We start from the raw sequence: 27257 nt of genomic DNA, 5'->3' as shown, positions 1-27257 counted from the left end.
TTATATAGATTAAGATTAAAAGTCAGCGAAACACCAAAGTTATTACAACAATCCACAAAATCTTTATCCACTGTATGGACTGCAATGGACCAATTACACTGCAGCAAATGCTATGGCAAGACATCCAATAGTTACTGAGATATTTTAGTCCAAACCAAAGAGGGTGAACACAGCAGAAACACCCACAGTTAATATATGCAGTCGCCTGGGGTTTGTACTCTCTGCAAACTGGAAACAAATGTGGAGAATCTGAAGGCAGTGGTCACGATTTTTAGAACTGGAAGGTTTCTGGTTGTGTAGCTACTTTGTAGTTTTTGATCACACTTGAAAAGGCTTTGGATGAATAATGAAATGCTGACTTTAACTAATTTAATTACGTGCCACTTTTCCATGTAATTTTGTTACATAAGTACAGTGTAAAATTTTAACTAACATCTAATGGAATCTAGTCAAATGAAATGGCCTTGATTTGTCTACACCAAGCACATCTTCCTTAGTGATTAATTATTTGATTTTAGATATTAGTTGGAATTTACTCAAAATTATTGCATCACATTTATTGAGGATGAAGAATCTTTTTTTTTAGTGTGTGTGCCAAAAAGGAATTGAATTTGCTGAAATGCAATCTTAAAAGCATCAGCAACATCTCTCTGTGTAGCTTTTTAAATATTATGTCAGATTTACATATATATTCATAAACGACGAATGGACTATTAGATATCACTTGGATACATTTAAAGCCCATAGAAATCGCCTCTTGTTCCCAAAGGCTAAATCAGTAGACTCGCCAGCGTGTCCCTCAACACTAGTTTCAGTAATAAGGATTATTACCTACTGACTGAACTTGAAATTTACCTGTATTTTATCCCTGAAGAGAAGAAGAGAGCAGTGTGGGCTTGACCAATTCCCCCCAATTAGCAACAGAGAACAACATGTTGCAGAGAGGCCCCTGTTCCTTTCACCAGTCCCCCCCTCTTCCTCTCTCTCTTTGTCTTCGTTTTTCTACTTCAGCGCTTTCTCTCTTTTCACCTTTCTCACCAGCCTGCGTTCCATTACCAGAAACAACAGAACTGGAGGAAAGGGTGCTATTTCCTCTGACCAAAAAAAAGGAGAAGATCAAATAACTACCTCTTGTCTCTCTCACAAATTTAGGCTATGCTCTGTTGGCAAGATGTGGAGCTGCAATGAAACCAGAGCCGATGGCATTTCAGACCATTTAACAAACAAATGCCACCACACTTGGCACACCGGGAGCTCTGTCACTCTCACAAGGCTGTGAGCCCGGGCCTAACACACACACAGACACACACCTCACAGCCTGAAATGGTAACCTAAGTGACACTTTTCCTACTTTTGGCGACATTGCTCGCCTTTCCTTTGAGTGACAGTTTGATTGGAGGGCTCGTCTTTCAAGGAGTTTCTCCTTCCTCTATCCATTTCTGTAATGGTCGGAGAAACCTAGCAGGGTTACGTTTCAGCCCCTGAGCGCTGAACCAGAAAGACGAGGACAATAGAACAATTCTCCGAAAGGTGCGGCGCAGACAGTCGCAACACCGATTGGACCGAATAACCTGTCAGTCAGTGAGGCAGCCGTGTGCTTGGCAGTGGGTCAACAAATGGTATGGAGGCCAGAGGGCTGTGGTTTGGGTTTTGTTAGAATGAAATACTTGAGTGTCTGTCTATATTGTTATGGTGTTAAAAAAAAGAACTCCAATGAAGACAGATGGGTAAACTCATACCCAATATAAGTCAGATAATTACACACTCACAGTCTGCAGGGGTAAAGCAATCTCCCCTTTTCTTCAAAAGCTCACGCACAACCCGGATCTCAAAGTACGTTTTGAAAGGCATATGGATTTCAACACCACAGTCATAAATACATCAAGAAAACCTGCATATAGTCGAATAAACAAACTTTTGCATGAGTTACCCACACCAGAAATCAAATCAGAGCCTGTCCACGTTCACCGCACCAAGAGGGAAGCCGGGTCTTCCAACAAAAACACATATTCCGCCACCCGGCTGACACACTTGCACACACAAACAGCAGAGGAAATCCACAAACCCTCTAAAATACTGGGAAATCCCTGTCTTGGAGGCGCAATAAAGTCAGGCTATTTAGCCTGCAGACTCTCCTCCCTAGCTGCTGGATTAGCATAGCGTGGCGTTAACAGAGCCAAAGCTAGCTGCTACCTGCTGAGCCATTCTTTGCCCAGTCCCATTCCCTCAATCAGCTCTAAATCCCTGTCGCTTTGCTCGCTAGCACTAAGCTAAGGGCCTCATTGACTGTAGCCCGCAGGGGTGCATGAAGCCTCCATTTCTTTTTCTTCACAGTAGCAAAAAAAAAAAAGTGAGGAGATTAGTAAGGGGGTACTTTGTCTTATCTCCCTGTCTCTAAAGGAATCTTTCAGCGCCCGGTGTCATCATTAGAAACAGGAGGACACTAGGGTTTGTGGGTTTTGTTCGAGAGGTTGTGACCGCTTCAGTCGACAAAACACAAAGTCAGGGTTTGTACATGTGCGCTGACCAGGAAAGTGTCCGGAGCTGAGAGCGGGGTCAAGCAGCTGTTTGAGAAGGTGCCCCCCACCCAACCCCCGAATCCTAAAAGCTGGTGGGAGAGTTAATTGAGTCCCATGCTTCACAGCCTTTGGGTCTGAGCCTCTTAAAAGTCTAAAGACAGTCTAAGAGCAGCCTACCTCAAACTGTGCACGGTTGATGAAGTTTTTTTTTTTTTTTTTGCCCGTCAATTATTAAGCTGTCCCAAGCTGACCCTCACAGGCTGTCCCAGAATTCTTTGCAGAACTCCAAATCCCCCCGTTTTGCCATAGACAGGCTCTGGCATCTTCATCTGTGGTTTGAAACTCAGGATTTCAGAACTTGTGTTTGAAAATGTGATGTCAACATATCAGGGCTTGTTTATAGCAGCGACTGCCCTGCAAAGGGAATAACTGGAAGAAAAGAGAGGTTGATATCCAAGTAAAGCTGGGGGAATTTGCTTCCTATTAGGAGCCTTCGTGTGTGTGTGTGAGAGGAAAGAGACCACAATAGTGGGTGGTCCAAGAGACCGTGGCTTCAGAGAGGAATCTCCCTTAAGACTTGCTGGATTTATCACTGTCCGGACCAGCCGTGGCAAACCTATACAGACGCAAATAGAGGCGCACAGGAACACATGTGTATTGAGTTTTAATGGGATCTGAGCTGAGACGCCCTCGTCATATCCTCTCATGCAGCCCTCAAAAGTCTAACCCAATTTTTTCCCCCCACACCATCTTTTTTATACGTCTCTTTTTTCGCTCCCGATGCTCTCTAACTCTTTTTTTCCTTAATTTGTTTTACTCTTTCTGTCTCCCGCTCTCAGAGGCTTTCTCTCAGCAAGCCTCCTTTCAGAGACAGAGAGGGGTTTGTCAGGTGCCAAATCCCTGAGCTGAGAGATCAAAGACAGACAAAGAGACTGGTGACTTACTGTTCTATTCTAGAAAGGCAAAAATGGAATCCCTCATAGACCGGGGACATCACATTCTTCCCCTTTTCTACCCCAGCAGCTCTTTCACTCATTCAATCCTCCTCTCTAGCTTTAGTCTTTTTCCCTCTTTGTCACTCCTTCCCCTGCCCCATCCCTGTTGTCTCTGAGCTAAAGCCCGTTTGGAGAAAAGGAGACTGGAGTGAGTTGCAAGAGTTAATGAGTAGTTTTGTCTGTGCAGTCGGGGACTCTGCTGGCTGATTTAGTTTAATGGAGAGGGGGGGAAATGGGACCATCGATGCGTCCATCTGTAAAAAATAGGAGCACAGAAAAAGCTAACGATACAATGATAGCTACCCACAGGCGAGCCAACTACAAAAAAACACAGCTAAGTTTTCCTCCGAGTGGCAGCAACCCACACACCAGGCTTTGAACAGCGATAGATGCCGCCAAATAAATCCACATCTACCCACACACCCACCTACTGCAGCCCACCTTGAGTGACCCGCATGCTAAGCCTGATAGGCAAGCTATTCTGCAGCCTACACAACAAAGTAACCAATACACTAGGGAATGAAAGCATGAGAGCGAACTTGCACTACAATAAGCATCCGAAAACCCCGGGAATGTAACACCCAGCGCACGGCGCACAATAACCAGGCCTGCCCAGGCAGAACAATTGCCTCTCTTGTAATCAAAAAAAGGGAGAATTAAGTTCAAACTGCTGCCTTTCCCCCCGCTTTCAAAGCCGTGCTTTATCTTCTATAGGTGATGAAAACTCGGTCACTCTTTTTTAGTCATAACAGACAGTGAGCGCTCTTCAGAGGAGCGGTCGGAGGCATCCTCACAAAGCCGCTCTTTCAAAAAACCAAGCGATCGGCTTTCAGGACCTGAGGGCAAGGAGAGTCTCGCCTTCTCCTGCACCTTGAGGAGCCAACGATCTCTATTCAAACTGCCTTTCTGCCTTATCCCCCTGCCTTTGTGTGTTTTCAATCTCTTTTTTTACCCTCTCTGTGGAAGGCAAGTTGCTCAGGTGAGACTCCTGCTAAAAAAGATTAAGATTCCAATAATGTTTCTCTTTATCCCCTAGCTATGGAATATACACTCACAAGCTGAACGTATATTCCCCACACGAACATGAATGTATAAAACAAAATAGCCTCCATATCGACACACCTGAGCCAGTGGCATATTATCGGGGCTAACTAGCTGCTGACCGTTAGCGTCTGTCACTGGGACAGCAGGAGAGTGGAGCAGGTTAACTCATTAATTCTGTCACTCTGGTTATTAATTACCTCCAGCCCTGACAGCGACGCAGAGCCACACGGCCAGCGAAACACATCAGCGTGATGGATGAGGGACACACGGCCACCGAAACTGATCACCATGATTGATGACATACACTCGACACACATCTTGACCTTGACCTGGCAGGGGAAAAGGTCCTATATTAGCTGTAGCATCCTTTAAGATGCAAAAGTGAAAAAGTCTGGGAGCGACATCTGGGCCGACATCCTCACTGGTGTTAATGAAGGCTTCAAACAAAAGCCATCGAGGCTAACAACGTTAATAAGACCCAAGCCAACCTTGCTGACAATCACCGATGCTTCGCTACCGGCGGCCGGTGCCAGCAAGCGCGAGGGTTGCCAGCAGTTTGTCTGTCGAAGGCCAGATGATTTATAACTGTATTTTCAGCCACACCAATCCATCACCCGAGAACCACCCAAGACGCTGCCCTAATTAAAATGTCTGTACCTGACATATAGGAGCACCGGCCAATGAACCAGATGAGCAAAGCGTGTTGTAAAAAAGGAGAATTATAACAAAAGAAGGCTCCGAGAACCGAGGTTACGCCCGTAAAACAAACTGTTCCCTCGTGCTGATGCCTTGGCCTTTCATCCAAATTCAACATCAGATCTGAAATGTTCTAACCTGCAGCGTTTCCACAAGTCAGTACTGAATTTTTGCAGACACTGTAAAAGACCTTTGACAGCACTGTTCACCCAAATATAGACTATACCGCAGACTGGATATGAAATATGGACGCAGCCACAGTGACGCCACCTATTGGTTTTGGACTCCGCAAAACCAGTGAAGCCTTGGTGAGTTTGGTTTTTTTGGAGCCAAAAGCGATGAAATTTGGAGCACATGGAGTGCTCAGTTACCAATTCCTGCTAGCTTTTGTCTGCTAATCAGTGCTAAATAACAGACTAATAAAATACGATTAAGTTTATTAGAACTGAAGCACAAACCACTTGGATGGTCGTGTACCACACTGTACCACACAGGTTAGGCCTAGCAACCAACAGCAGCTCACTGTGTGCATATGTCAGACAGGAAGGGTTTTCGTAGCATTTAACTGAATGAGGTATCCATCAGTTAACCCGATGTATAGTGGATATGAACGAAGAAACTAAACCAGTTGTGAACAGAGGTACTTTTGAAGCCAAGCTCAAGTGGTGACATGTTGTCTTCATTTTTCATCCCAAGGGGTTGCTGCTGAAATAATACAAGAGACTAACGAACAGTTTCCTGCTTCATTATGAAGCCGTTTTTGCTAAGAGCACAGTGTGGTGCCATATTGTAAAAAGAAATTGCAATATTGTTCTGAGGACTTCCTGTAGACCAAGGTCTCGGCGTTCTTATTGACACGTAGGCCCCAACTTCCTCCCTAATTCCTCTAAGTTCACCTTAAGAAGGAATATTAGTACAATGGTCATATCGCAGAAATCTAAAGTATTCCACCCAGCCAACTTCACAACATACAATACAATTGCTTAAAGAATGAGAGTCCTGAAAGTAAATGTAAGGAAAAGAATGAGGCACTTCAAAAAAAAAAAAAAGACTTCAAGAGAGGAGGGTAGAGAGCAGAAATTGTTAGGACTTTGAAACGAATGGAGAAGAGCTACAGCAACAGGATGGAAAGATGAGGAAGAGGTGCAGGCAAACAGATCCATCTTTGTCTGGTGAAACACTATTTGACTTGGCTGCGTTAGGTGGGAGCCACTCAGATTCCACATTTGCGCCCATGCCAGGTCGGCAAGGGTGGCACCACCCAAAGCCGGGCATCGTGCCAACTGACTAAGGACCTTTTGTGACCTGAGATTCACACAGCAGGTGGGTAATGGGCTATAATTCAAGGCAAACAAGACAAGTGAAACATACACAAACAGAGGCATGCAAACTTCTGTGCACCTGCAGACCCTCAGGTATGAACACAAAAGCCCTTCAAACGTCCTCTGGACTATGCAGATTCACTTTGCAGAGCCATGCATGCATGCAAATACACACAAAGATGCACATATCAGCTGAACAGGCTTTGTGTAAGGAGGTTAAGCACAGGCAGCACAGCAGGGACCAGGGGAGGTAAACAAACACAATCATGGCATTGTCTTGGTCCAATTTCCTCAGGTTCTCTGGGGGGGTTAGTGTCTCATGTTGGATATGTGTGTGTCTGCATGTGTGTGTGTTTAGCATACTTTCCTGACATTGTTTACAATGAAAAGAGCCGCATTTCAATTCAGTTATGACAAAAAAAATAAATAATAGGTAGATAGGTGTGGGAGGTGGGGTGGTATGCTAATGTTGTTGTGTGAGGGGACACTCGCAGGGGCGCACACGCTGCTAAACAATTGGGGGAGTTTAACTATTCTGCTCGCGGTGAGTCAAGGAGAATGAGGCAGGAAAGGGGAGTATGTGTGAGGAGAACACACACTAAGAATAGGTGAAGAGGAAGTGATAGGGAAGCGGTCTCAATGGGGCCTCGTAGCCAATTCTGTAAACAAGTGTAAACCACTTGTGACATTGCAGTACAAATACACAACAAATCACTGCACAGACTCAAGGTGACACATGCTCAATGCACAGCTTGTTCACTCGCATATCCATTTTTTCTTGCACAGTGCATAATACGTCACACATACGTTCTGAAACTGGGAAATACATCAACATCACGAGCTTTCTGCGCAAAATGGGAGAAAATATCACGACAGCTAAACAAAGGACAATCTAGCTATGCGTCAGCTGAATATATACATCACACACTACGAAGCGAACTTGGTAAGATTAATGCAAGTAACAAACAAAAAATGTGCCTTTGTGATTAATGCATGTGTATGATGATGTTGCTATTTCTCTTGCAGGGTAGCACTGACTGCTTGCTGCTGATTACCACTGAGGCTGGGAAGCACGATTAACAAAAGCTAAACTAAAAACTAAAACTAGATGTGAAAAAATCATTTTTGTTAGTTAGCTGGTTATTTAAAATAATAAGAAAAATTTGACTTTCACCAAAACAGGAAAACTAACTGAAACAATTTTGTGAATTAAAAAAAAATTATTAAAATAAAATGAAAGCATAGAGAAAATATCCTGAGTTCTAGTGTTTGCTACTTTCCCAAAAAAATAAGTCAATATTAAAAGCCGCCTGCTGAGGCCTTTATGGTGGTGTTTATTGAGACTTTGGATTACTATAAGACTGTGAATCTGCTATTTTCAAAAGGTTCAGTGTTTTTATTCTAATACCTGGAATCATTTTCCTAAATCTTGCCTCTGACACATGCCCTCCCATACATTATTAATTAATAAAGACTAAAGCTAAGACTGAAACTAATAAAAACTAAACTAAAACTAAACATTTTCAAACAATAAACCAAAAAAAACAACAACCCCAAAATACTCTGGTAACTCACTGAAACTAGCCTAAATTAAAAGCAAAAAGTCAAAATGAAACAACCAAAAACTAATTACAAAATACAAAACTATGACAACTTCTTGGTAGTAGTGTGGCCCATGACACATAAGAAAACACCAACATATAGAAAAAAGGTTGCAAAAGCACAAAATAAATAATAAACAAAAGAAAAAGAAAAAAACAGAAGTGTTTCTGGGGACACATTAATGTGACAGACCAGCTGTGACAGAAGCGACAGAGACCAAAACATGTGACGAACTGCTGGAGGATTCACCGGCGCTGTGAGGGAGATGTAAGGTAATGTGTTTTTTAATTGCATCATTCATCTAATACTGTAGTTACATGTTTGCTATTAACCTTTTCCTGTTAGCTTCTTACATTCTGGTTGGTTTGTCACCCTAAAAACACTTTTGTTGTGTTGGGTCAACTTTCGTGTGTTTTTTTCTATTTCTGTTGTTCTGTTGCAGAAAGAAGAGCCTCAATAATTATTAAAAGGTGCTTCAAGATCTAGATATGAGTAGTTTTTAACTAACATAATAATCTCTAAATGTTCCTTCTATCTGCAAACTCGGCGTGGAACCAGCTGCAAAAGAAACTAACTCTAAGCAGCTGGTCTCAATAAATAAATTTAAGGTGATGTGGATTTGGATGAGCACTGTTTGTTTTATGTATGTGTGTAAGACTAATATGTTCTTGTGGGTGTTGTTCTGGAACCACTGTTCACTCTCATGTCCATTTTTGCTGGGAAACTCAAACATCTTATGTCCAGATTAAACAAAGCGTAAATTAAATTAATTAAAGTTTTTTTTCCAAAAAAGCCCATAAATCCGCCCTCTCTGGCCTGGTTGACACAGGTGTGTGACCTCAGGTGGAAACATTGCAGCTGGAAAATTGTTCAAATATGATGTAATTGCTACATTTCTGCAGATAGCTCAAAGCAAAAATAAACCTTAACCTCCATCACATGTATTCTGATATCCAGATAAACATGAAAGCAGAATGGCTAAACCACTGCCTGTAGCTGTGGATTTTCAACATTAATTTCAGTTGTCTTTTCAAACGGAACACATGGTTTATTTAATCTTTAGTTACAGCGGAAGAAAAAGGGCTCCGACTTACACTTGGATCATTAAAAACGACTCCACAGTGACAAATTCACCACGTAAAATATTTACACCGAGCTTACATGTAAGTTTAGATGACTCCACCACGACCCCGTCGTAAATCAAACACGCTCCACCACACGCACACGGGACGTACAGTTTGTCAAATGAAAGTGCGCGCACATCTGTCAGCGCTTAAGCTCACACATGCAAAAACTTAAATTGCTTCGTTGTCTGCGGTCTCGGGGGCGAGTTTAACATCAACCTTGACGGTTTCTCAGAAGCAGCTCGGTGCAGAGGTTGCAAAGGGTCGACTTATGGGTGAAAAAGGGAGGTATTTTTAGGTTGTTTGTTTAGGTAATCTACTTGTAGCTCCCAGACGACAGGCTGTCTGGGGCCTCAAAACACCTTCTATTGTGCATGTGTGTGCACATGAGGTGTGTGTGTAGCCCTGGGAATGCTGCGCTGCCATTGTGTCTCTGCACTGGGGGACACGTTTTTGATGCTCTGGATGTGTGTGTGTGTGAGTGCACACATACACACACACACACACACAGGTTACATAAAAACTGTCCCGGGTCACTGGCTCTTCAACAGCTCATGTCAGCCCAGTGACGGCCTGCTGGTCTCCACCGCGACTGTCCCTGCCCTGCCCTTTGACCTCACCTGGTGTCACTCAGGCCTCATCAGACCACTTTCCCCCTCTCTCTGTCTCTCTCTCCTCTTGAAACAGAAACGAGGTCACTGCCATCATAGAAATGACACCTCCCATCCTGAGCCTCCCCCCAGTTTGAAACTGTGTTGACTCCTGCTCATGCTGCATGCCTTGACATGATGTGTGTACACTCCTAAGCTGGCAGCGTATATGTGTGTCCAACAGCTGGATGCATACGCTACCTTGCCTAACCCCCAGAATAGTTAAACCTAGCCTTGTGGGCAGAGTGGAGAGGGTGTGTGTGGGGTGAAGGGCGTGCAGGGTTTGTAACAGGAGCCTCGGGTTAATGGCTGCTGCTCTGACAAGGTTACTCTGCTAATGTGTTTTAGCCTTTAGCTTTGATGTGACAGCAGACACACATGCACAAGGATGATATTGGAGGGGGCAAACAAAGGGATATGAGGTAAAATGCACAGCGTGCTTTGAAGTAAGTGTGTGGGCACCACCGCGGTCGAGTTTCTGTGTCGTGTTTTTCACATTCCTCTAACTCTTTACATTCTTCCAACACAAGCATATCTACAGCTCTCTCTGCCTTTCCTTATCTCTTCTTATCGTTGCGATTTATCACCTCTTAAGTTGACGTTCTGCACTTATCAGCTTTGCTGATTGTGAAAGCAAAGAAAAGCGCTCATAACTTCCTTTATTCTCCCGCTTAATGCCGTCAATAATCAAGCTCCAACCTCCAGGCCTGAAAAGTAAAGCCAAGAAGAGTAAAGCCAAAACCTGCAATTCCTAATGTGGCCACTTGAGGCTGAACCAATGCCCATAGATGCCAATGGAAGAATGCTCTAAAAGAAAGTCCCAACATGGTGGCAGCCGAAATGCTTAAGCTGAGGTTTCAAAAAGCAGAATCCAAAAATGAAGAAATGCCCTGGTGGCTTGGTCTGTCTGTTACTATATACAGTCTATGATTTCAGCACACTAAAACCCAATACTAATGTAAACACAACATATCAGGACATATAGCTTTGGTTTGAAATTTTTTTCCTTTTTAAAAAAAAAAAACACAGCAGAAGCTGCTTTTATTGAGGAGGTTAGCTCTGGTGTCTTTCCAACTCAATGCACTCTTTAAAGGGTCAGTTCACTCATGCTCCCTGTAGGCCCAATGAAAACGGTTCAAGATCAGGTGAATCAAGTCTACAATACACACAGCTGATATTGACTGTAATATCTACCGCAGCTGCCAGAGGTCATGACATGACTACACTACGCTTGTTCAAAGAGGGATCACCACCCATACCCCCTCCCCACTTCACCTTTCACATCTCCAGCCATTTATCAGGCCACTAGGAATCAATTCATCTTGCTTTTTCTTTTATTGTCTCACACACACACACACACACACACACACACACACACACACACACACACACACACACACACACACACACACATTCCTTCTGTCAAACAAAGTCACTTTTTGGTGCCCTTGTTTGATTTCAATCGCTGTCTTTTCTCTTAAGCTTGATCCTATCTGTCTGCCTCGCTTTCTCTCCCTTCCTCTTTTTTTCTTCCAGCGATACAAGTCTTCAAGGGAACACGTTACTTTTTTTTTCTTTCCCCTTCTAGCAGTATTTGAAAACTCACTAGATATCAGGAAGGATCAAGGTTTCTAATCCCAGAGATGTGCCCTGCCACGGACATACCTCAGCCTCTGGCTGGAGATCAGCAACTTTGGGTCCACCGGCGCAGCAAGAGCTCCACATCCCCAAATTACATTTCAGCTCTCCTGCACAGAGGTTACACCTCAGAGGCAAGCCCACGGTGTGTTTGATACACATGTACGTTGCCATATTTGTGTGCATACCCATCTCAGCAATGTGTCAGCCACCTGTTCTCAAAATTCTGGGGTGAAATCAAAACTGTAGACGGCAAAAAACGTGTTAACAAAGGTAAGAAAGAAAGCTTTGCTTTTCTTGGAGAAACTGGTGTCACACATTGCATAGAAATATAAAGCTACAGCTAACAGACAGTGAGCTTTGCAGACCTTGAGGATACAGCACATGGGCTAATGTAGTTGTAGGCTGTTTTTTCACCGGAATCATCAACTGTACAAAAATAACAGACGTAGACATGACCAACTGGTTTGTGGACTAACAATCTGAAAGTTTTGTATTTGGTCAATGGTCTATATTTGGTCTATATTGTAAGGTAAAGACCTACAGAGAAATGCAGAGAAAACCCCAACAAGATGGCAGACAGACACAGATACCGGCTAACTGAAACATATAAATTCCAAATTTTCTCACATTAACAAAAAAAAAAAAAATCTGACTTCACTGACAGCCTGTTTACACAAATAACCACATGGTTTTTGGTTATCATCCCATATCCCATATAATAACTATTACAACACATGCACCAAAAAGCACCAACAGCAAAACAATTCTGTTCAGTTATTCAAGCTAGTGAACGTGAGGTCTAGCAGAGAGCTCACAGCCACAGCTACTTACGTCACCATTAATCTGGCATAACTTTAAGACTTCTTGTTTTTTGTACTGAGTTGAAAACACGTTCATTTGCAGTGTAAAGATGGGAATTCTAACATGGGAAGCTTCCAACAATGACTTGCATTTTTAGCCAGCCTTGAGTGTCATTACAAGCATTTGACACTTGTGTATTTCTTCATTTTTCAGCCGCAGACCTTGCAGGGACTGACTGCAGTGTAAAGGCAAAGAGAATACTCTCCTTGTTCATCATCTACAGTACAGATGTAGCTACGGTCCATTGGTGTGGCAATGTGGATAGCTCTAAATATGGCACTACATATGAGCTTCAACCATTATTAGAACAGAGGCGGTACTCGTCAGAGCAGTTTTACATTTACTTCATGGTTCCAACAGGCAGGAAATCAACATGCTAGAGCTGAATTCTGTTAGAAGTGTCAATTTAAGCAGTCAAACATATGTTTTAAGTTTTAAAAAAATAAACTTTACTATTTATTGTTGGCCCTACATGTCTTAATTTCTGCACTTAAGCCTGTGTTGTAAATGTAACCTGTAAGTTGTAACCAGCTTCTCTGTTTAAGCTTTCTCATTACCAAAAAACAAGCCATAACCTAATGCACCGACTCCTCCGCTGAAGCACCGATTCACACGCAGGCGAGCGTAATGTCAGTTTAGGCTCTCCAAACTCATCTTCCATTGTCTAAGATGAAGGAGGCTTTGGATGCCCAGAATACTTCCTCCCACTTCACATCTTTAATCTGTTTTCCTTGCAACAATCTGCATGTAGTCTTTTATTCTAATCACACATTCTAAGTGTGTGTGTGTGTGTGTGTTTTTCCAGGGAGAATGAAGCACTGTGCCACTTCCTCCTATGCTGTGATTAGAAAAGGGGGATCTCGGCTCATTAGAATGGGCACTGCATCCAGTCTCAGGGCCCATCAGATTACACAGCCGCCCTTTATTGCAAGGCTTTTTGTCATAACCCCTAACTGATTGCTACGGAGCTGCCTTTGATTTGGCCACTGAACTCTTTGCCCTCTGAGGAAAAAAAAGGATGATGACGAAAGAGAAGAAAAAGACCACCTAGATACTATTGGATGGTGCTGGATTGTGTGTGTGGTGGGAAGGGGGGGTGGGGGGGGGGGATCTTAAGTTGGAAATCAGCAGGAGAAAGAGAGAGGGAGAGATAAAACATTTCAAGGTGTTTGCAATCAGCCTCCCATTGTCAGATACTGAAGGAGAGCCGGCCGTTCATCTGAGGGGCTGCTGAGCTGCTTTGTCTGCAGGCAGAGATCGCGCACTGCGATTCGGGATGTTAATAGAAGTTTCTGATACAGCATGTGATACGCCTGCTGAGACAGATGCACTGAATAAACACGGGCCAGATAACGGTTCAGACACACACACATTTACTCCGCGTCCGTCTGCGCTGGTGATCACTAACACACTGCCCCAGATCGAAGGGATTTCCGTGCGATGGTGAACCGACAGATGAAGTGCAAAAAAAAAAAAGAAAGGCAAGGTTGCCAGACTGGAACTAAATCTCTTTCCACTTCACTCCCTCCCGTGTTTTTTGCCTCCTTTTCTCCCTCCCTGTCTCCTCATCTCGGATCTCCTCTGCTGTTCTTGGCGAGTGAGGTCCGCTCTGCCTCTCTTTCAGCACAAAGAAGGTGGCAGAGGCCCTCGTTCTCTTTCATAACCACTCTCTCTCTCTCCATCTCCAAAACAGTTCACCCATGCCCACTTGATGGCTGTCCACTTCTCCCTCTCCGTCGGCCTTTCTCTGCCTATACATCCATCCATTTCCCTCCACAAACGCCACCTCTTCTCTCCGTCTGCCTGCCAGCTCGGGGAGAAAACAGGGCTTTTTTTAGGGGGGGGGGGGGGGGGGGGGTAAGGAAAATCTGAAAAGTGAGCGAAGGAGAAAGAAAAGGGCAAAGGAGCAAGAGGGAGAGTGTGCAGGAAAAAAGGAGGGAGAAGAAGGGGAACAGCCTGAGGAATGGGGGAATGGCAGAGATGCATGGGGGGTGGAGGGGTGGGGGTGAAAGGACTGCAGGGTTGTGTTGGTAGAGAGCTGGGGTATTGATTCAGGGCCTTTTGACATGCTAATTTGCTTGCTGACTGCTTTAATCGCTCCCTCTTCCCATCGCGGGCTTCAAAGAGAGGATGCTTTTCAAAGAGGAGAGGAGAGGAGAGGAGAGGAGAGGAGAGGAGAGGAGAGGAGAGGAGAGGAGAGGAGAGGAGAGGAGAGGAGAGGAGAGGAGAAATGTTATCATCCTCATGGCCCATATGTTGTTAATGCCAGCTGACAACCATGTAAGCTGCACTGTTACAAACATAGTGTACTTAAGAAAAGTAGTGTGTCTTCACAATATCGAGTGTATTTCAATGAAATTAAAATGAGCTGAAGGCTTAAATGCTCCATTATAGGTTGAAAAAGCAGATCATTACAAAAAACGGATTATTCAAAAGTTTAAAGCAGGTCCAAGTTCATCAACAGTTGCTGTACAGTGTTAGAGATTTGTGGCCTTAATAGGGAAGCAACGGTATATTCTGTACTCTGTGGATCATTCGTTCCCACTGTGTACCACAGTGTCCAACCAAAAACAGAAGTCCCCAAATTTCCCTAATTAATTTAGCTAAAACAACACCTGTCATTTTTTCCAGTGTGGCTAAACTACCTAATGAAAAACCTAAACAAAGCATCGAATGGAGCCGATTTGACACTTGTTGCTTTTTCAGTCAGACCCACTGTAATCAAAGAAAGATTTCCGTCTGCAGTAACTTGTCTTTGGCAGGAGTGCTCTGTCATGGGAGAGCGGCAGCAAGACAAAAAGCACAGAACAGAGCAAGCCCTGACGATAACAGATATGACACAGATTGAAGCAGCATGACAGGAGGAAGTGGATTGTGAATCTGCTTGCAGATGTGCAGCAGGAGGCTAAAGCAGGATAAAGAGTGGGCTCATAGAGAGTCTGGCCGAAGATATGTGTAGAATGTATTGAGCAGTCAGCTGATGTGGGTTAGCACTGAGATCAGCTGATCTGCCCCCCTGGTAGCTACTTTCCTTTTCATAAAGCTTATAGTTGGGGCTGGATCAGGTGACCCTGAATCCTCCCTTAGTAATAGACTTCTGAGGGCTTCCCATAATGCACTGAGTGTTTCTTCTTCTCTCAACTTTTTTCACCTTAGTGTAATATACACCACTCTGCGTTTGATCATTAATTATTATTAATCTCTGGCTCTCTTCCACAGTGTGTCTTTGTCCTGTCGCAGCAGAAGTCCACCACTTTCCGGGAGATTTCTTGGTGACAGTGGGAAGGGAGTTTTTCCTTCCCACTGTCACCAAGTGCTTGCCCTAAGGGACTCAACTGATTGTTGGGGTTTTCTCTGTATAATTGTAGGGTCTTTACTTACAGTATAAAGCCCTTGAGGTAAGTGTTGTTTTGATTTGGTACTGTATAAATAAAAACTGAATGGAGTTTGAATTGCTTGACCTAGTGCTGCGCTCGATTTAAATCTATTCAAAACACTTATATCAATCTGATTCCAATGACAACAACATTTAGTGCGCCTTTAAATAATTTTTTTCAGAAAACAGTCCTGGTGATTTATTGAATCCTTTAGCTCATTTTAAATATAGTTACTAGATCTCTCTTCCAGCTGGTGTTAGAAACAGAAATGAGGCCCAACTGTAAATTGTGACAGAGGAGCTTAAGTTGCATAGAAAAAGAAAAAAAAGAAAGAAGGAAAAACATGGATAAACATGGATACTTGTAGCAGCATAGTCATACACCCTGAGGTGTAGCTGGCACTGTGGGAGTACTGCAGCTATCAACCCGGGTCATGCTTGATCACCGGTGGCTTCCCGCATTAAACAGGGCACGACGAGAAGAAACAGAGAAGGGTGATGAGTGTCGAGCCATGAAGGGAACAAACACAGAGGCAGGACGGCCGCCTGAGCAGGAAAAGCATTTCAGCACCTCGACTAATGATGGCTGTATTACCACCAGCATCCCCACCCCACCTCCCTCCTCCCCTTCTTTACCATTCAAGTAGAGGGAAGATTTGTGTGAGCTGAGAGGACTGCTTCTTTTTTTTTAATCAGAAGAAAACAACAGCAGAATATTTAAAAATCCCTTAAGCAATTATTTTAGCAGGAACGAGGAAGAAGGGAGGAGGAGTTGAAGGATTCCTCGTGAGACATTTTGTCCTCTCTTTCTGCATCTGTTGTTCTTTGCTGCTCTCCGTTGGTAATAGCCTCCGTTCCTCGTCTCTATTCAGCGGCACAAAATGAGCCTCTCTGGTGGCAGCGAGAGTGATGAGTACATTCACCTCCATTCTGCTGCACTCTGCTCGGAGTGCGGGTCTGTGTGCGCACGAAATTAAAACTAAAGATTGTGAGTGCGCGCGTGCATGCGTCTCACTGCTTCGTCTATTTCCATGCATTTGCCTGGATATATAGAGTTTGTTTGCACGAGCATACGTGTGGCAAATGTTTATCCCAAGATGTAGATGACTGGGGTTTGTGCGCACGCTCTCGGGTGTCACTCGCACATGTGTGTTCGCTGGGAGAGTGACGGGTGATGATGTTTGGTGTGCCGCCTCCCTCCCCACAGCGAAGGTAATCTCATTATTCAGCCCACTTCCTGCTGCTGCCACCAGAGACAGGCTGACAAACACTAACCACCTCGACGGCCGGAGCAGAGAGAAGAAAAGGGGGGTTAAAAGAAGAAGAGAAAAGGAGGAAAAAAAAGACAGCGTGAATGGGTGAAAATTGCTTACAGAAACTCGGCAGTAAAAATGGAGGGCTATGAAAGGAGAAAGAGACATATGAAAAGAGGAGGAACGCCTGTGAATAGCCGCTGAAGCAACAGGAAATCTGAAGAGACAGAAGACATGGAACAGAAAGAAAAAAAAAAGACAACCAAAAGGAAGATGCAAATGCTTAATTTGTGTATATGTAGAAGAGAAGGAAGAAAGGGAGCAAAACAGGGGTTGGAGGAGTGGTGGTGGGGGGAGAGAACAAGGGACTGAGTTTGTGGATTTAAAGTCACCCGGGACCGGCGGGCTAAATAGAATTACGTGGTGAATTTAGAATGATGCTCCCAAGCGCATATTTAACACTGTCAACAGAGGGAGGGATAGAATGGGAGACCTAGATACACACACACACACACACACACACACACACACACACACACATATAATGAACGGAGCACAGGAGAGAAACTTCATCCGTAAAACCTCTTAATCCAATACCAATGAGAGTTTCCAGCTCAGCAAAGACTGCTGAAGCAAAAATGCTCCGATCGCACACCGACATCACAATCGGGTCCTGAACACACACACGTGCACAAGCAGGATTTAAAGAGGACACAAATGCACAGATGGAATTTAAAGTGGATTTTACCATGCATTTGCTTATTTTCTGTCTTTTATATGCTGTTACATTAGTGGATGCTCATATTAAACATGGTACAAGTTTTGATTATTCAATTTGATCCAATTCAATTTGATTTACATAGCGCCAAATCACCACAGCAATCGCCTCAAGTTGCTTTATGTTGTGTGGTAAAGACCCTATAATAATACTAAATGATGTGATCAGTGTTTCAGACAGTTTTTCCTACTTTTGGCTCTGTGTGATGTCACATGCAAGATGCATCCAAGCAGGGTTTTGGGGCGATATTACATGTTTGTATTTAAACCTAAATACAAAAAAATAAGGGGTTAGGGTCTTTGGAAAGTAGTGATTATGGTCAGAGTAAGCCTCAGTTCATATAATGTCCTCTCATACACTTTGACAGTTTAAAACATGCAAGGCAGGGCCTTCTGTCTGATCTGTGGGACAGACCACACAGCTGATGAATCGGAATCACGTTAAAACTGGGTTTACAACAGAATTAGACTAAAGGTTGAACATTTAGTTTTGATAGTTAGGATTAGGATAAGGCTCTAGAGAAAGCTCACAAAGAAGTAGAAACTTGTTTGTGTTGTGATGAGAGGCAGTTATGAGTGAAAGCTTCACAGCTCAACTATGTGCAAGCATTCTGCAGTGTCAGAAGCATCTGTCAACTTCACACCTTAAACAAGCTACTCATCCCCAACAAACACACATGACAACAGAAGCAGCTTCGAGGGAAACAACTTAAAATCTGATTCATGAAAAAACAACTGCCAAAAACGTTATTTCGATCAATCTTCTAATCAAGAAAAAAGCGGGCAATTATCATTTCTCCATGATGATACACATGATGGGCCAAAGTGCCCACCAATCTCTTCTTTGCATTACCTCAGAGACACTCCCGCACTTCCAACAGCAGGGACTCCCTCACCAGATGAGGAGTGAGACAACAAGCTGACCCCCGCGCCCTCCCCACAGAGTGGGCGAGGTGGTTAACAGGGAACGAGATCCCAAACACAAACAGACAGTCCCCTCTCCTTAGATCAGGGGGCCCCTTGGCCCACAGTGCCCCGGTTGTCCCTCTTGCCTTGGCCCTGGCTATACACCCTAGTCACCCTAGGTCCACCTAAGGCACAGACACCCATACACACTCCCCCTACCACAGCTGTCAAAACCCTGACATCTTAATCAATCCTGGATCCCCAACCCTGTCATACACTGCAGTAAGATGGATGCGGAAGGGGATGACCCCTGACCTCTGCCAGGGGTAGAGAATACAAGTCCTACATCCCCTGTCAGCTCCCCCTCTAAATCCTTCTCCCCCTCAAACATCACCAGTCTCAGACGGCTCCGCTGCTGCCCCAAACAATGATGGAGGGGAGCCCATTCATCCTGGGCTGGGAACCAGGGGCCAGGGTGCCCTTGTAACCCTGCACGTACACAGGACAAGCACACACACACACCACTCACACAACTGCACCAAAGAAAACCTTTTAAACAAAAACAGTTTGAACTTTATCAAACCACCTCATAGGCTGACACTCTCATACACATTTTCAAAACAGCAAAACAATACTGAAAAAAAAAATCACACCTTAACTCATGTTTCCTTTAATTTCACCCTCACCACAAAGAAACCCCAAACCTCTGCGTAAGTCTGTTTGTCAACACGGGCATAGAAAAGCGGAGGCCCTCCCCCCCAGAGCCTGTCACATGGGGAAATATTAACCAGCTCATCTGTGCACTTGAGGACCAGCACCTTTTAACCCACAAGTCCCTGACCCACAATCAAAATAAAGCCAACACATGTTATCCAGCTGAAAGTGAAATTTAGAAAGAGAGTAGAACTGTAGGTAAAAGTGAATAGAGTGGGTGTACTGGCACTGTAAACTTAAACAAACTCAAGCAGATGCAGTGATATGGGGACTAAATGGATATATTGGCTTGAGCAACAGTGCTGGTGCCAAGCTGGCAAACACTACAATACTGCATTAGTCACATAAAATCAAAGCTTCCAAGTCCTTTATTGCCTTCTATGATGACTATAACAGCTATTTATCTCAACGAGAATTAAAGGGAAGAGATAAGAAGTCATTTCCAATGATGCAACAAAATGGAAGTTATGGTATACAATATGAGATCAGGGTTCTCATACTGAGTCATAAGAGGTTGTTGTGGTAAACTGATTGCAGATTTCTCTCTCTCTGCTTCTCTAAAACTGACTCTGGATATAGAAACCTGGCTGGAGCCATCTGAACCCCGAGGAGGTGGCAACACTCCAGGAGAATTCTTACTGATCGTACAGTGCGCTCAACAAATAAACTCTGAACTATACACACAAACCTCCATCTGTGACTACTTGAACCCCTTTGCCTTTCCCCCACCCCCGAGCAGCCAGTGGTAGCCCTAAATCACCAGACCTGTTTGTCATGCAATTAGTCCTCCGAGATAAAGGCTGCCTCGTAAATTAGGAGAGGTGTAGTAGTCCGCCCCCCTGTTAATCACCCGTGCCCAGCCTCTGACCCCTCACTGCTGCGGCCCACTGCTTTCTGTGTGATGTTGGTGGGTGGTGACGACCGGGGTTTACCAATAAACTTTCCTGGCAGAACTGGCATCCGCTCATCTGGCCAGCTTACAAGTGTGCCCCCAGCTTGGCAAAAGACTGATCAACAAAACAGCTGCTGAATCCTACTAGATGTTATTAACATCACAGTACTGTATACCATAAGCCACAGACCACTGGGTGCAATGAAACAAGGGAGTTAAAGTGGGTCAGAGGCAATCAAAAATGCCATTTATGAAGAGCTTGGAAACTGACAGAAATTTGAAATGATCCATTGGTGGGTTTTTGATTGGCATTCCTAGGATCATTTTAAATTCACCAACAGGCTTCAAGCTCTATCATGATTGTGATTTTAAAAAGTCTGAAGGGGGAAGCACTCTGTGCTGACCTTAAAACCTCATCAAACTGCCTGGTATAGGATCACGGCAAGCCAAGAGTAGAATAATTGTCCACAAAGGGCTATTCCTCTCCTACCAAATAGAACTATTTCAGCCCCATCTCCCAGCTGTGTATTTTTACTCCTCTCATACCTGCTTGGAATTATAAACCCTTTTCTCTCTCTCCTTCTCTTCCTCTAAAGCTGTCTATCTCTTTTCCACAGCTTGGGGCTCTATTGGGAATAAGAGAAAGAACAGTTAGGGGGGGTGAAAGACACAGCGTTAGTGCAAACCAGTTGGGGCACTAGTCTCCTCTCGCCGTGTCACCAATTCTCCTGGGATGCATCCCACTGCACAACACCTCCCAGTGGGCCCACTAATTACTCCATTTACAGTCATCTCCGCTTCTATCACCCAACTAAACACTGGAGAGAAGGCTGTAGAGAGCTAGGGAGCAAGGAGATAAAAACATCCAACGGAGAGGGAAGAACAAAGAGAACAAAACACACGAGATAAAGACAAAAAGACAGAGACAGGATATTGTAAGGGTGGGACGGACTGGAGGAGAGGGGGGACGGTGGTCTATAAATCGAGAAAGGAGCCAAAAAAATGCCATAGACAAATATCAGTTCCTTACCTTGACATTCTGAATTGCGCTCCTCGTATCCAGGGTTGCACAGACAGTTCCCAATGGGCACCAACCACTCGCCGTCTGCCCCGCAGTACATCTTGGGCACCTCCTTCTCCTCTGAGTTATCCACGCATGAACCACGAACTTCCACAAGTGAAGAAGTATCAGCTCCAGTGATAGTATCTGGAAACTGGGCCAAATTACGCACGGCTAAAGGACATTTCTTATAGAAGACCCTGACAGAAACAAGTGCAATGCACGCCCCAACATCCTGGAAAGCCAAATAGAAACCCTTGCGGTTCAGGGCTCCCACATCCCGGACTTCTGTGTTCAACTTCATGATACGATCGCCAATGTCCACCTGAGTGAAGCTCTCATCTGCAGCGATGGTATCGATCTTGCCGAACTGGTTCTCTCGGATGTAGCGCTCTTTGTCGTTGTTGGACTCGTAGTAGTAAAGGTTGAAGGTTTCCTTGCAGGTTCCCATGACACCCGGGAGACTATTGCAGTCTCGGAGAGTGAACTTAATCTCAATGTAGACTCGCTGGGCACCTCCTCTGGGGATCCAGTCAGTGCGGAGCCAGTTGTTTTGATTGGGTTCCATGACATTGCACACCTGGTACGTCCGAATGGGGATGTTCTTTTCATCCATAATACTCACTTCCTCCCACTGGGGAAAGGAAACAAATAATAAAATGTTAAAATCAGAATCAGAGAGACTTTATTAATCCCAGAGGGAAATTCTTAAACTTTATTCATCTCCACCAGGTCACCAGTGACTGGTTTAGAGTTAGTTTCAAATCTACCCCTTTATATGGAATTTTCCTGTATGTAGCTTTCCCAAATTAAAAGTGTTCAACAGAGGGCCAAATGCATAGAAGAGCTAATTGGAAAAGTTAGATCTTCCAGTTTAAACTGTGCTTGTTCAGCAACCTAACCCTAAGTGGTTCCCTAATGACTGGGTGGATGACGAGAGTTTAAACTTTAAATCTGCTTGTGAAAATGGTATTTTCCAAACAGCAGCTAAAAGGAACCTGTAAAGAAAATTTGTTCAACATTAAGAACATCTAGAAAATGCCAGACATAAAAGCTCTCCTAACTGCCAATGTGTAATATGTAACCAATTAAGCACCAAGTACATATTACACGGTGCCAGTTTGCGCCAAGCAATACAGCGCAAAAGAGCATTTTGTTGGTTTAGCCAAGCAGAGCAGTTCATCGATGGCTTAAATTAATGCATATTTTATGAATGACACCTAATAGAGTTGTGCAAAGATATTAATATTTATTGCTTCTCCTCCACTATGAAGGAAATATGTGATTAGGTCTCTGGCTCAGCAATGCCTACAGTTCAATTACTTGGTGAGCTGTACACAAAATCTTCGTCTCACACACACAAACACACACCTAGGCATTAGAAGATTGCTAATGATCTAATGTGCGCCTGCTCTACATCTGCATACATGATTGGCACTGATGTCAGTATGAGCTTGCGCGGGGGGTGCACAGATTACCCGGTGTGGTCTGACTTATTTTTTACCCAGGGAGAATATTTGTTCAACTCGTAATAAAGTTTCTCTCTCTACACGGCACCATTGAGGAAACGCAAGTATTTCTCGAGAGCCTCGGAGCAGCCCGCTGCCTCTGATTTTTTTTTTTACCGTGTGTTTTAAATAGAGCCTTTGACTGAGCTGGGCTGTAAACAAGAGCAGACAAGCTTTTGGCCGTTGTCGTTTCAGCCATTTAGAAAACTGCACAAAAAAGAAAAAAAATTGAAACATGTGAGTCAGGCTGCCAGATTTTACTTGACGCCTTATCATAAACAATCTGGATTTAAGCCTTATTTCCCCAAAGCAGAGTGGTACGATAATGCTAAACATAGCTGTGGCTGTAGGATTTAGAAAAATGTCTATCATTTCCCTCCTGCTCTCTGGCTTCAGCCCCGCTTTTGTTGTGGAAATCAAGCACCGCTGAGATAACGCTGCACCTTTCCCCCCGCCGATAGCAAGAAAGAGGGAGAATAAGGCCAATTGGTCATAATGAGAGGGTGAATGCAGGCTTTGCGCGGCTGCCGGGACCCTGTCAATCACTTGCTTGTGATAAAATGGCTGAGGGGAGGACCGGAGCGCAGCACCGATCAAGTTCATTTAGAGAGGCCGACAACAGAGCTCGCAACAGATGCACAAGATGAGATCCTGCTCCCCTGGGTTCATATTCATTAGCTGACATGACGGTTGCTAATTTGTATTCATTTTCATAAAACATTAAAAGGCTTAATTGTGGTTTTCATCACATTTGTGCAAGCAGGACAACTGGAAGAAGTGACTTCTGACTGACGATCACTAACCTTATGTCGTTTGAGTGACCCTGACCTCTAAGCTTTGAAGATTTGTGATTTTAAAATTTATTTATTTATTTATTGGCCTTTGAAATTTGTTTTTTCCCCCCAGGTTTGGACAATCAGAGGACAAAAAATGAATATTTTATCTAAAACATCAAAACCTACTTTTTTATTTATAAAAGGCTAGTTAGGGTGAGGGTTAGTTCCCAGCATGCATCTGAATACATATTTACCTGTTTCTATACAGTCACGTTTAGGCTAGGTTAAGGCATTGCATGTGCCTTACGTTTAACTAAAATCTAACACTTGTGGCCATCGTGGGGCCCTCTGCGGCCCCTGTTCTTTCTCGTACCAGATCCACTGTAGCCCAATTAGAACCACCAGAGATCACACATTCTGTCGATCCTATTCCCCGTTGCTTTGTAGCTGGTCATACTGCAGGCAAGAGCTGAACCCCACTGCACTTTCCCCCCCTCATTCATCCATTCCAGAGGACCCTCTCTCAGCTGCCAAGTTCCTCTCCCTCTCGCTTTCGCTTCGACTCAATGGTGGAAAGGGATATAAAGTTTCTCCACAAAGGCCGATTCAATCCACGGTCTATTCAGGAAACCCGACGCCCGCTGGAGTATCGGTCCCCGCATCTGACCATTACAGAGTGGTTGGAGAGGAGGGGAGCAGAAGAGAAAGAGGAACAGGGCTTGTGAGGTTACTGGGGTGCTTACACACCCCATGGTTCTCAAAGCAGCTTCCTGAACCCGATGTGGGTCTCGAGGTGGGTTACAGGTGGCCTCTATATAAGATAAAAAATGAATTTATTCATTTTTTTGTGAAATGATCTAATCCTGAGCCCAGATGCACACAAACACACACACACACCAACACACACGCAATACAACAACAAAGATATTCCCATAAAATGCTCTCCAGGACAGAATCTTATCAAAGGGGGCTGTGTATCTATTTGGCGGATCACTCTACAGCTCCTGCCAACAATGGATATCATCTCTCTATTTTTTCCCAATAGGGGACCATGCGTCCTAACAAGGGGACACTTCTTTGCAGCACTTACCCCTCCTTCTGTCGGGTTGGAGACCCATCCCAGCTCCCCCTGTACAGCTCTGGAGTCCAATAACGTGACTGGAAAACAAGAATGAGAGAAGTGAGCATGCAGTCTCAGACCGTCCACACAACATCAGCACTGGCATATAATCCAATTAGGCCTTACACTCTGAGGAGGAGAAATGGCTTCCTTTTTTTTAAATGATTAAAGCAAACACACACACACACACACAAAGCTTTAAAGCGATTTATGTAGTTGAGGAAATCTTCTCATGATGATGGTTCAGGAGTAAAAACTGTGGGCCAGCAAGTGTTACAAAGATGTACATGTGAAGGCTTTGTTCTGCGTAATTCCTTGCTGTGCCTAAGAGATGTGGTTTGATTGATTTTCGTTAAGCAAAGGGATCTTCTATCAACGACAAACGCGTTTCCCCCGGAGCCTTTCACATCGTGATTTTATCGGTTGCTCACCGTCGGCTTTACGCGTTTGACTGAATCCTCGTGCGTAAACTTAAAATAAAAATTAAAAAAAAAGAAAAAGCATTTTATAAAAGGGGAAAAAACACAGTGACAGACAGAAAACCGAACACAATACTTTCTCCAAAAAAGTAAAACATCACGCACAAGAAAAATTCACGCATATATTTATAATTTAAAAAGGGATCAAATTTATTTTATATTTGCGGTCCTTTAAAATTTCTTTTAAATTCCCACTGAAAGGAAAAAAGCTTAATCAGCTGCATGTGTTGTAAATAAATAAATAATTAAATAAAAAACCGAGCACGTAAGCACATGAAATACATCATCGTGCACAATGAAGACTCATTTTAAATTTGAATCTTTTGAGTCCCAACTAAACGGCGCTCGGGGTTTCTAACTGTGGACTTGTTGTGTCGGACAGCTTTGCTGTGCCGAGCAGAACAGACGCACACCAAAGAGTCCGTCAGAGAACAGACGTGCAACTAATGGGCTCGTCTTTAATAAAATAAAGTATTGATTTTATTAGTGTTTACAGTAGAAAGTGGGTTTGAGCCTCATCTGTAGCGGACCTAACACGCGGCGCTCCGGGACTCGAGCAGGCGACTGCAGCCCCGAAGACCTCCGAGCGCATGTTTTGAATGAGATACACCACACTTCATTTAAATAGTTCTCATTTTAACACTTGATCCTTTTTAAGTAAACGTGTATCTGACACATCATCGGCAAAAAATCTTGAATGAATCGACGACAAATATTTTGTTGTGTCGGCGTCAATGTAATGCGCCAGGCAGGAAAGCTAAACTTTTAGAATTTATTCGGATTTTTTCCCCTAAATGACGAAGTGACAGCAGGAGACATCGCTGCGGATGCTTCTGAAAATGATGGATTAAGAGCTGCTTTGTCAGTCGGATGTGTGGTTTGCGAGTCTCCAAACTGACTCGTATATTCATTTGGTTTCTCTTTTTCGACACATGTTTGTGCGAAGTGCTTTTTTAAATTGTATTTATTTTATTTATTTTTTTGGGGGGGGGGGGGGGGGGAGCAGATGTCTCCTTCACTGTCCTACAGAAAACAGCACGTATTGCTGGAGGGGAGAGGGGGCAAAAGTATCAGTACTCCCAGGCTTTCCGCAGCTGGCACGATCCAAGTCCGACCCAAAACAACGGATGCGCGCTCGGTCAGGCACTTCTCACTCCAGTTTCGCTCGCATAAAAGCTCCGCAGAAGCCGCTGAGTGCGTAAAGGTGACCCAACTCGTCGCGGCTCCACGCACTCGCAACTACTGGGGCTCGGCGAAGTGAGCCTCCGCGGCGCAAAAGCCGCACAGACGCGGGGGAGCGGGGATGAAGTCCCGCCGCAGTTAATTTTCCTCCCAGCGACCTTACCTTCATTTGGGGGATATATCCGTGACGAAGAAAGAGATGTAGAAATCCCAGAAATAAGAAAAGTGGCCGTGAACAAAATCCCTGCCATGAGTGCCATTTGTGTCGGTGCTGCGTTTTTTCCCCTCTCCTCTTTTTCTTTCGGTGCTCTTCTCCCAGGTCCTGCTGTCTCTCTCTCTCACTCTCTCACACACACACTCTCACTCACTCCCTCGCTCTCTCCTCTCTCTCTCCCAGTGGAATATGGGTCTGAAGCGGACAGAGGGGGAAGAGAAACGCACTGAGCGCTCCACAGCCAGGAGGCGGGTCCACTCCGTGCGCTCTGACGCGGACTCCGTCAATCCATATAGGAAACGAGAAGAACTGGGGGTGGGAAGAGAAGAGACGGGGGAAAATAATCATTAACTACCCCCCAACACACACACACTCACACAAATAGGCACACACCTCTGCACACACCAAACAGTGGTCACTACAGTTCAGACGCATGAGACTGGGAATCATAGCGCACATTTGTCCAACTCACACTGACTGTGAGCTACAAGATACAATCTGCCTGGTGTGTGTGTGTGTGTGTTTGGGGTTTAGAAAAAGCAACAC

General features: G+C 44.2%; 1 protein-coding gene across 2 annotated transcripts in view; it reads right to left on the bottom strand.

Annotated features, from left to right (window-relative positions):
• The window catches only part of epha4l (eph receptor A4, like), a 59002-nt gene extending 32005 nt beyond the window's left edge, over nt 1-26997 (bottom strand). For both annotated transcript variants that reach the window (XM_085245024.1, XM_085245025.1), the window contains exons 1-3: nt 26661-26997; nt 24807-24874; nt 21403-22066 (exon numbers count right to left, since the gene is read on the bottom strand). In XM_085245024.1, the coding sequence (XP_085101150.1) occupies nt 21403-22066; nt 24807-24874; nt 26661-26757 (829 nt within the window). In that variant the 5' untranslated portion in view covers nt 26758-26997. The remainder of the gene's footprint in view (nt 1-21402; nt 22067-24806; nt 24875-26660) is intronic.
• Nucleotides 26998-27257: the final 260 nt, after the last annotated feature.

This window comes from Mchenga conophoros, linkage group LG14, assembly GCF_057382185.1.
Source record: "Mchenga conophoros isolate Kocher_MC1m ecotype Shallow Benthic linkage group LG14, M_conophoros_male_GT1.1, whole genome shotgun sequence".
Taxonomy (NCBI): domain Eukaryota; kingdom Metazoa; phylum Chordata; class Actinopteri; order Cichliformes; family Cichlidae; genus Mchenga; species Mchenga conophoros.
This window is presented reverse-complemented; position numbering and strand designations above follow the sequence as displayed.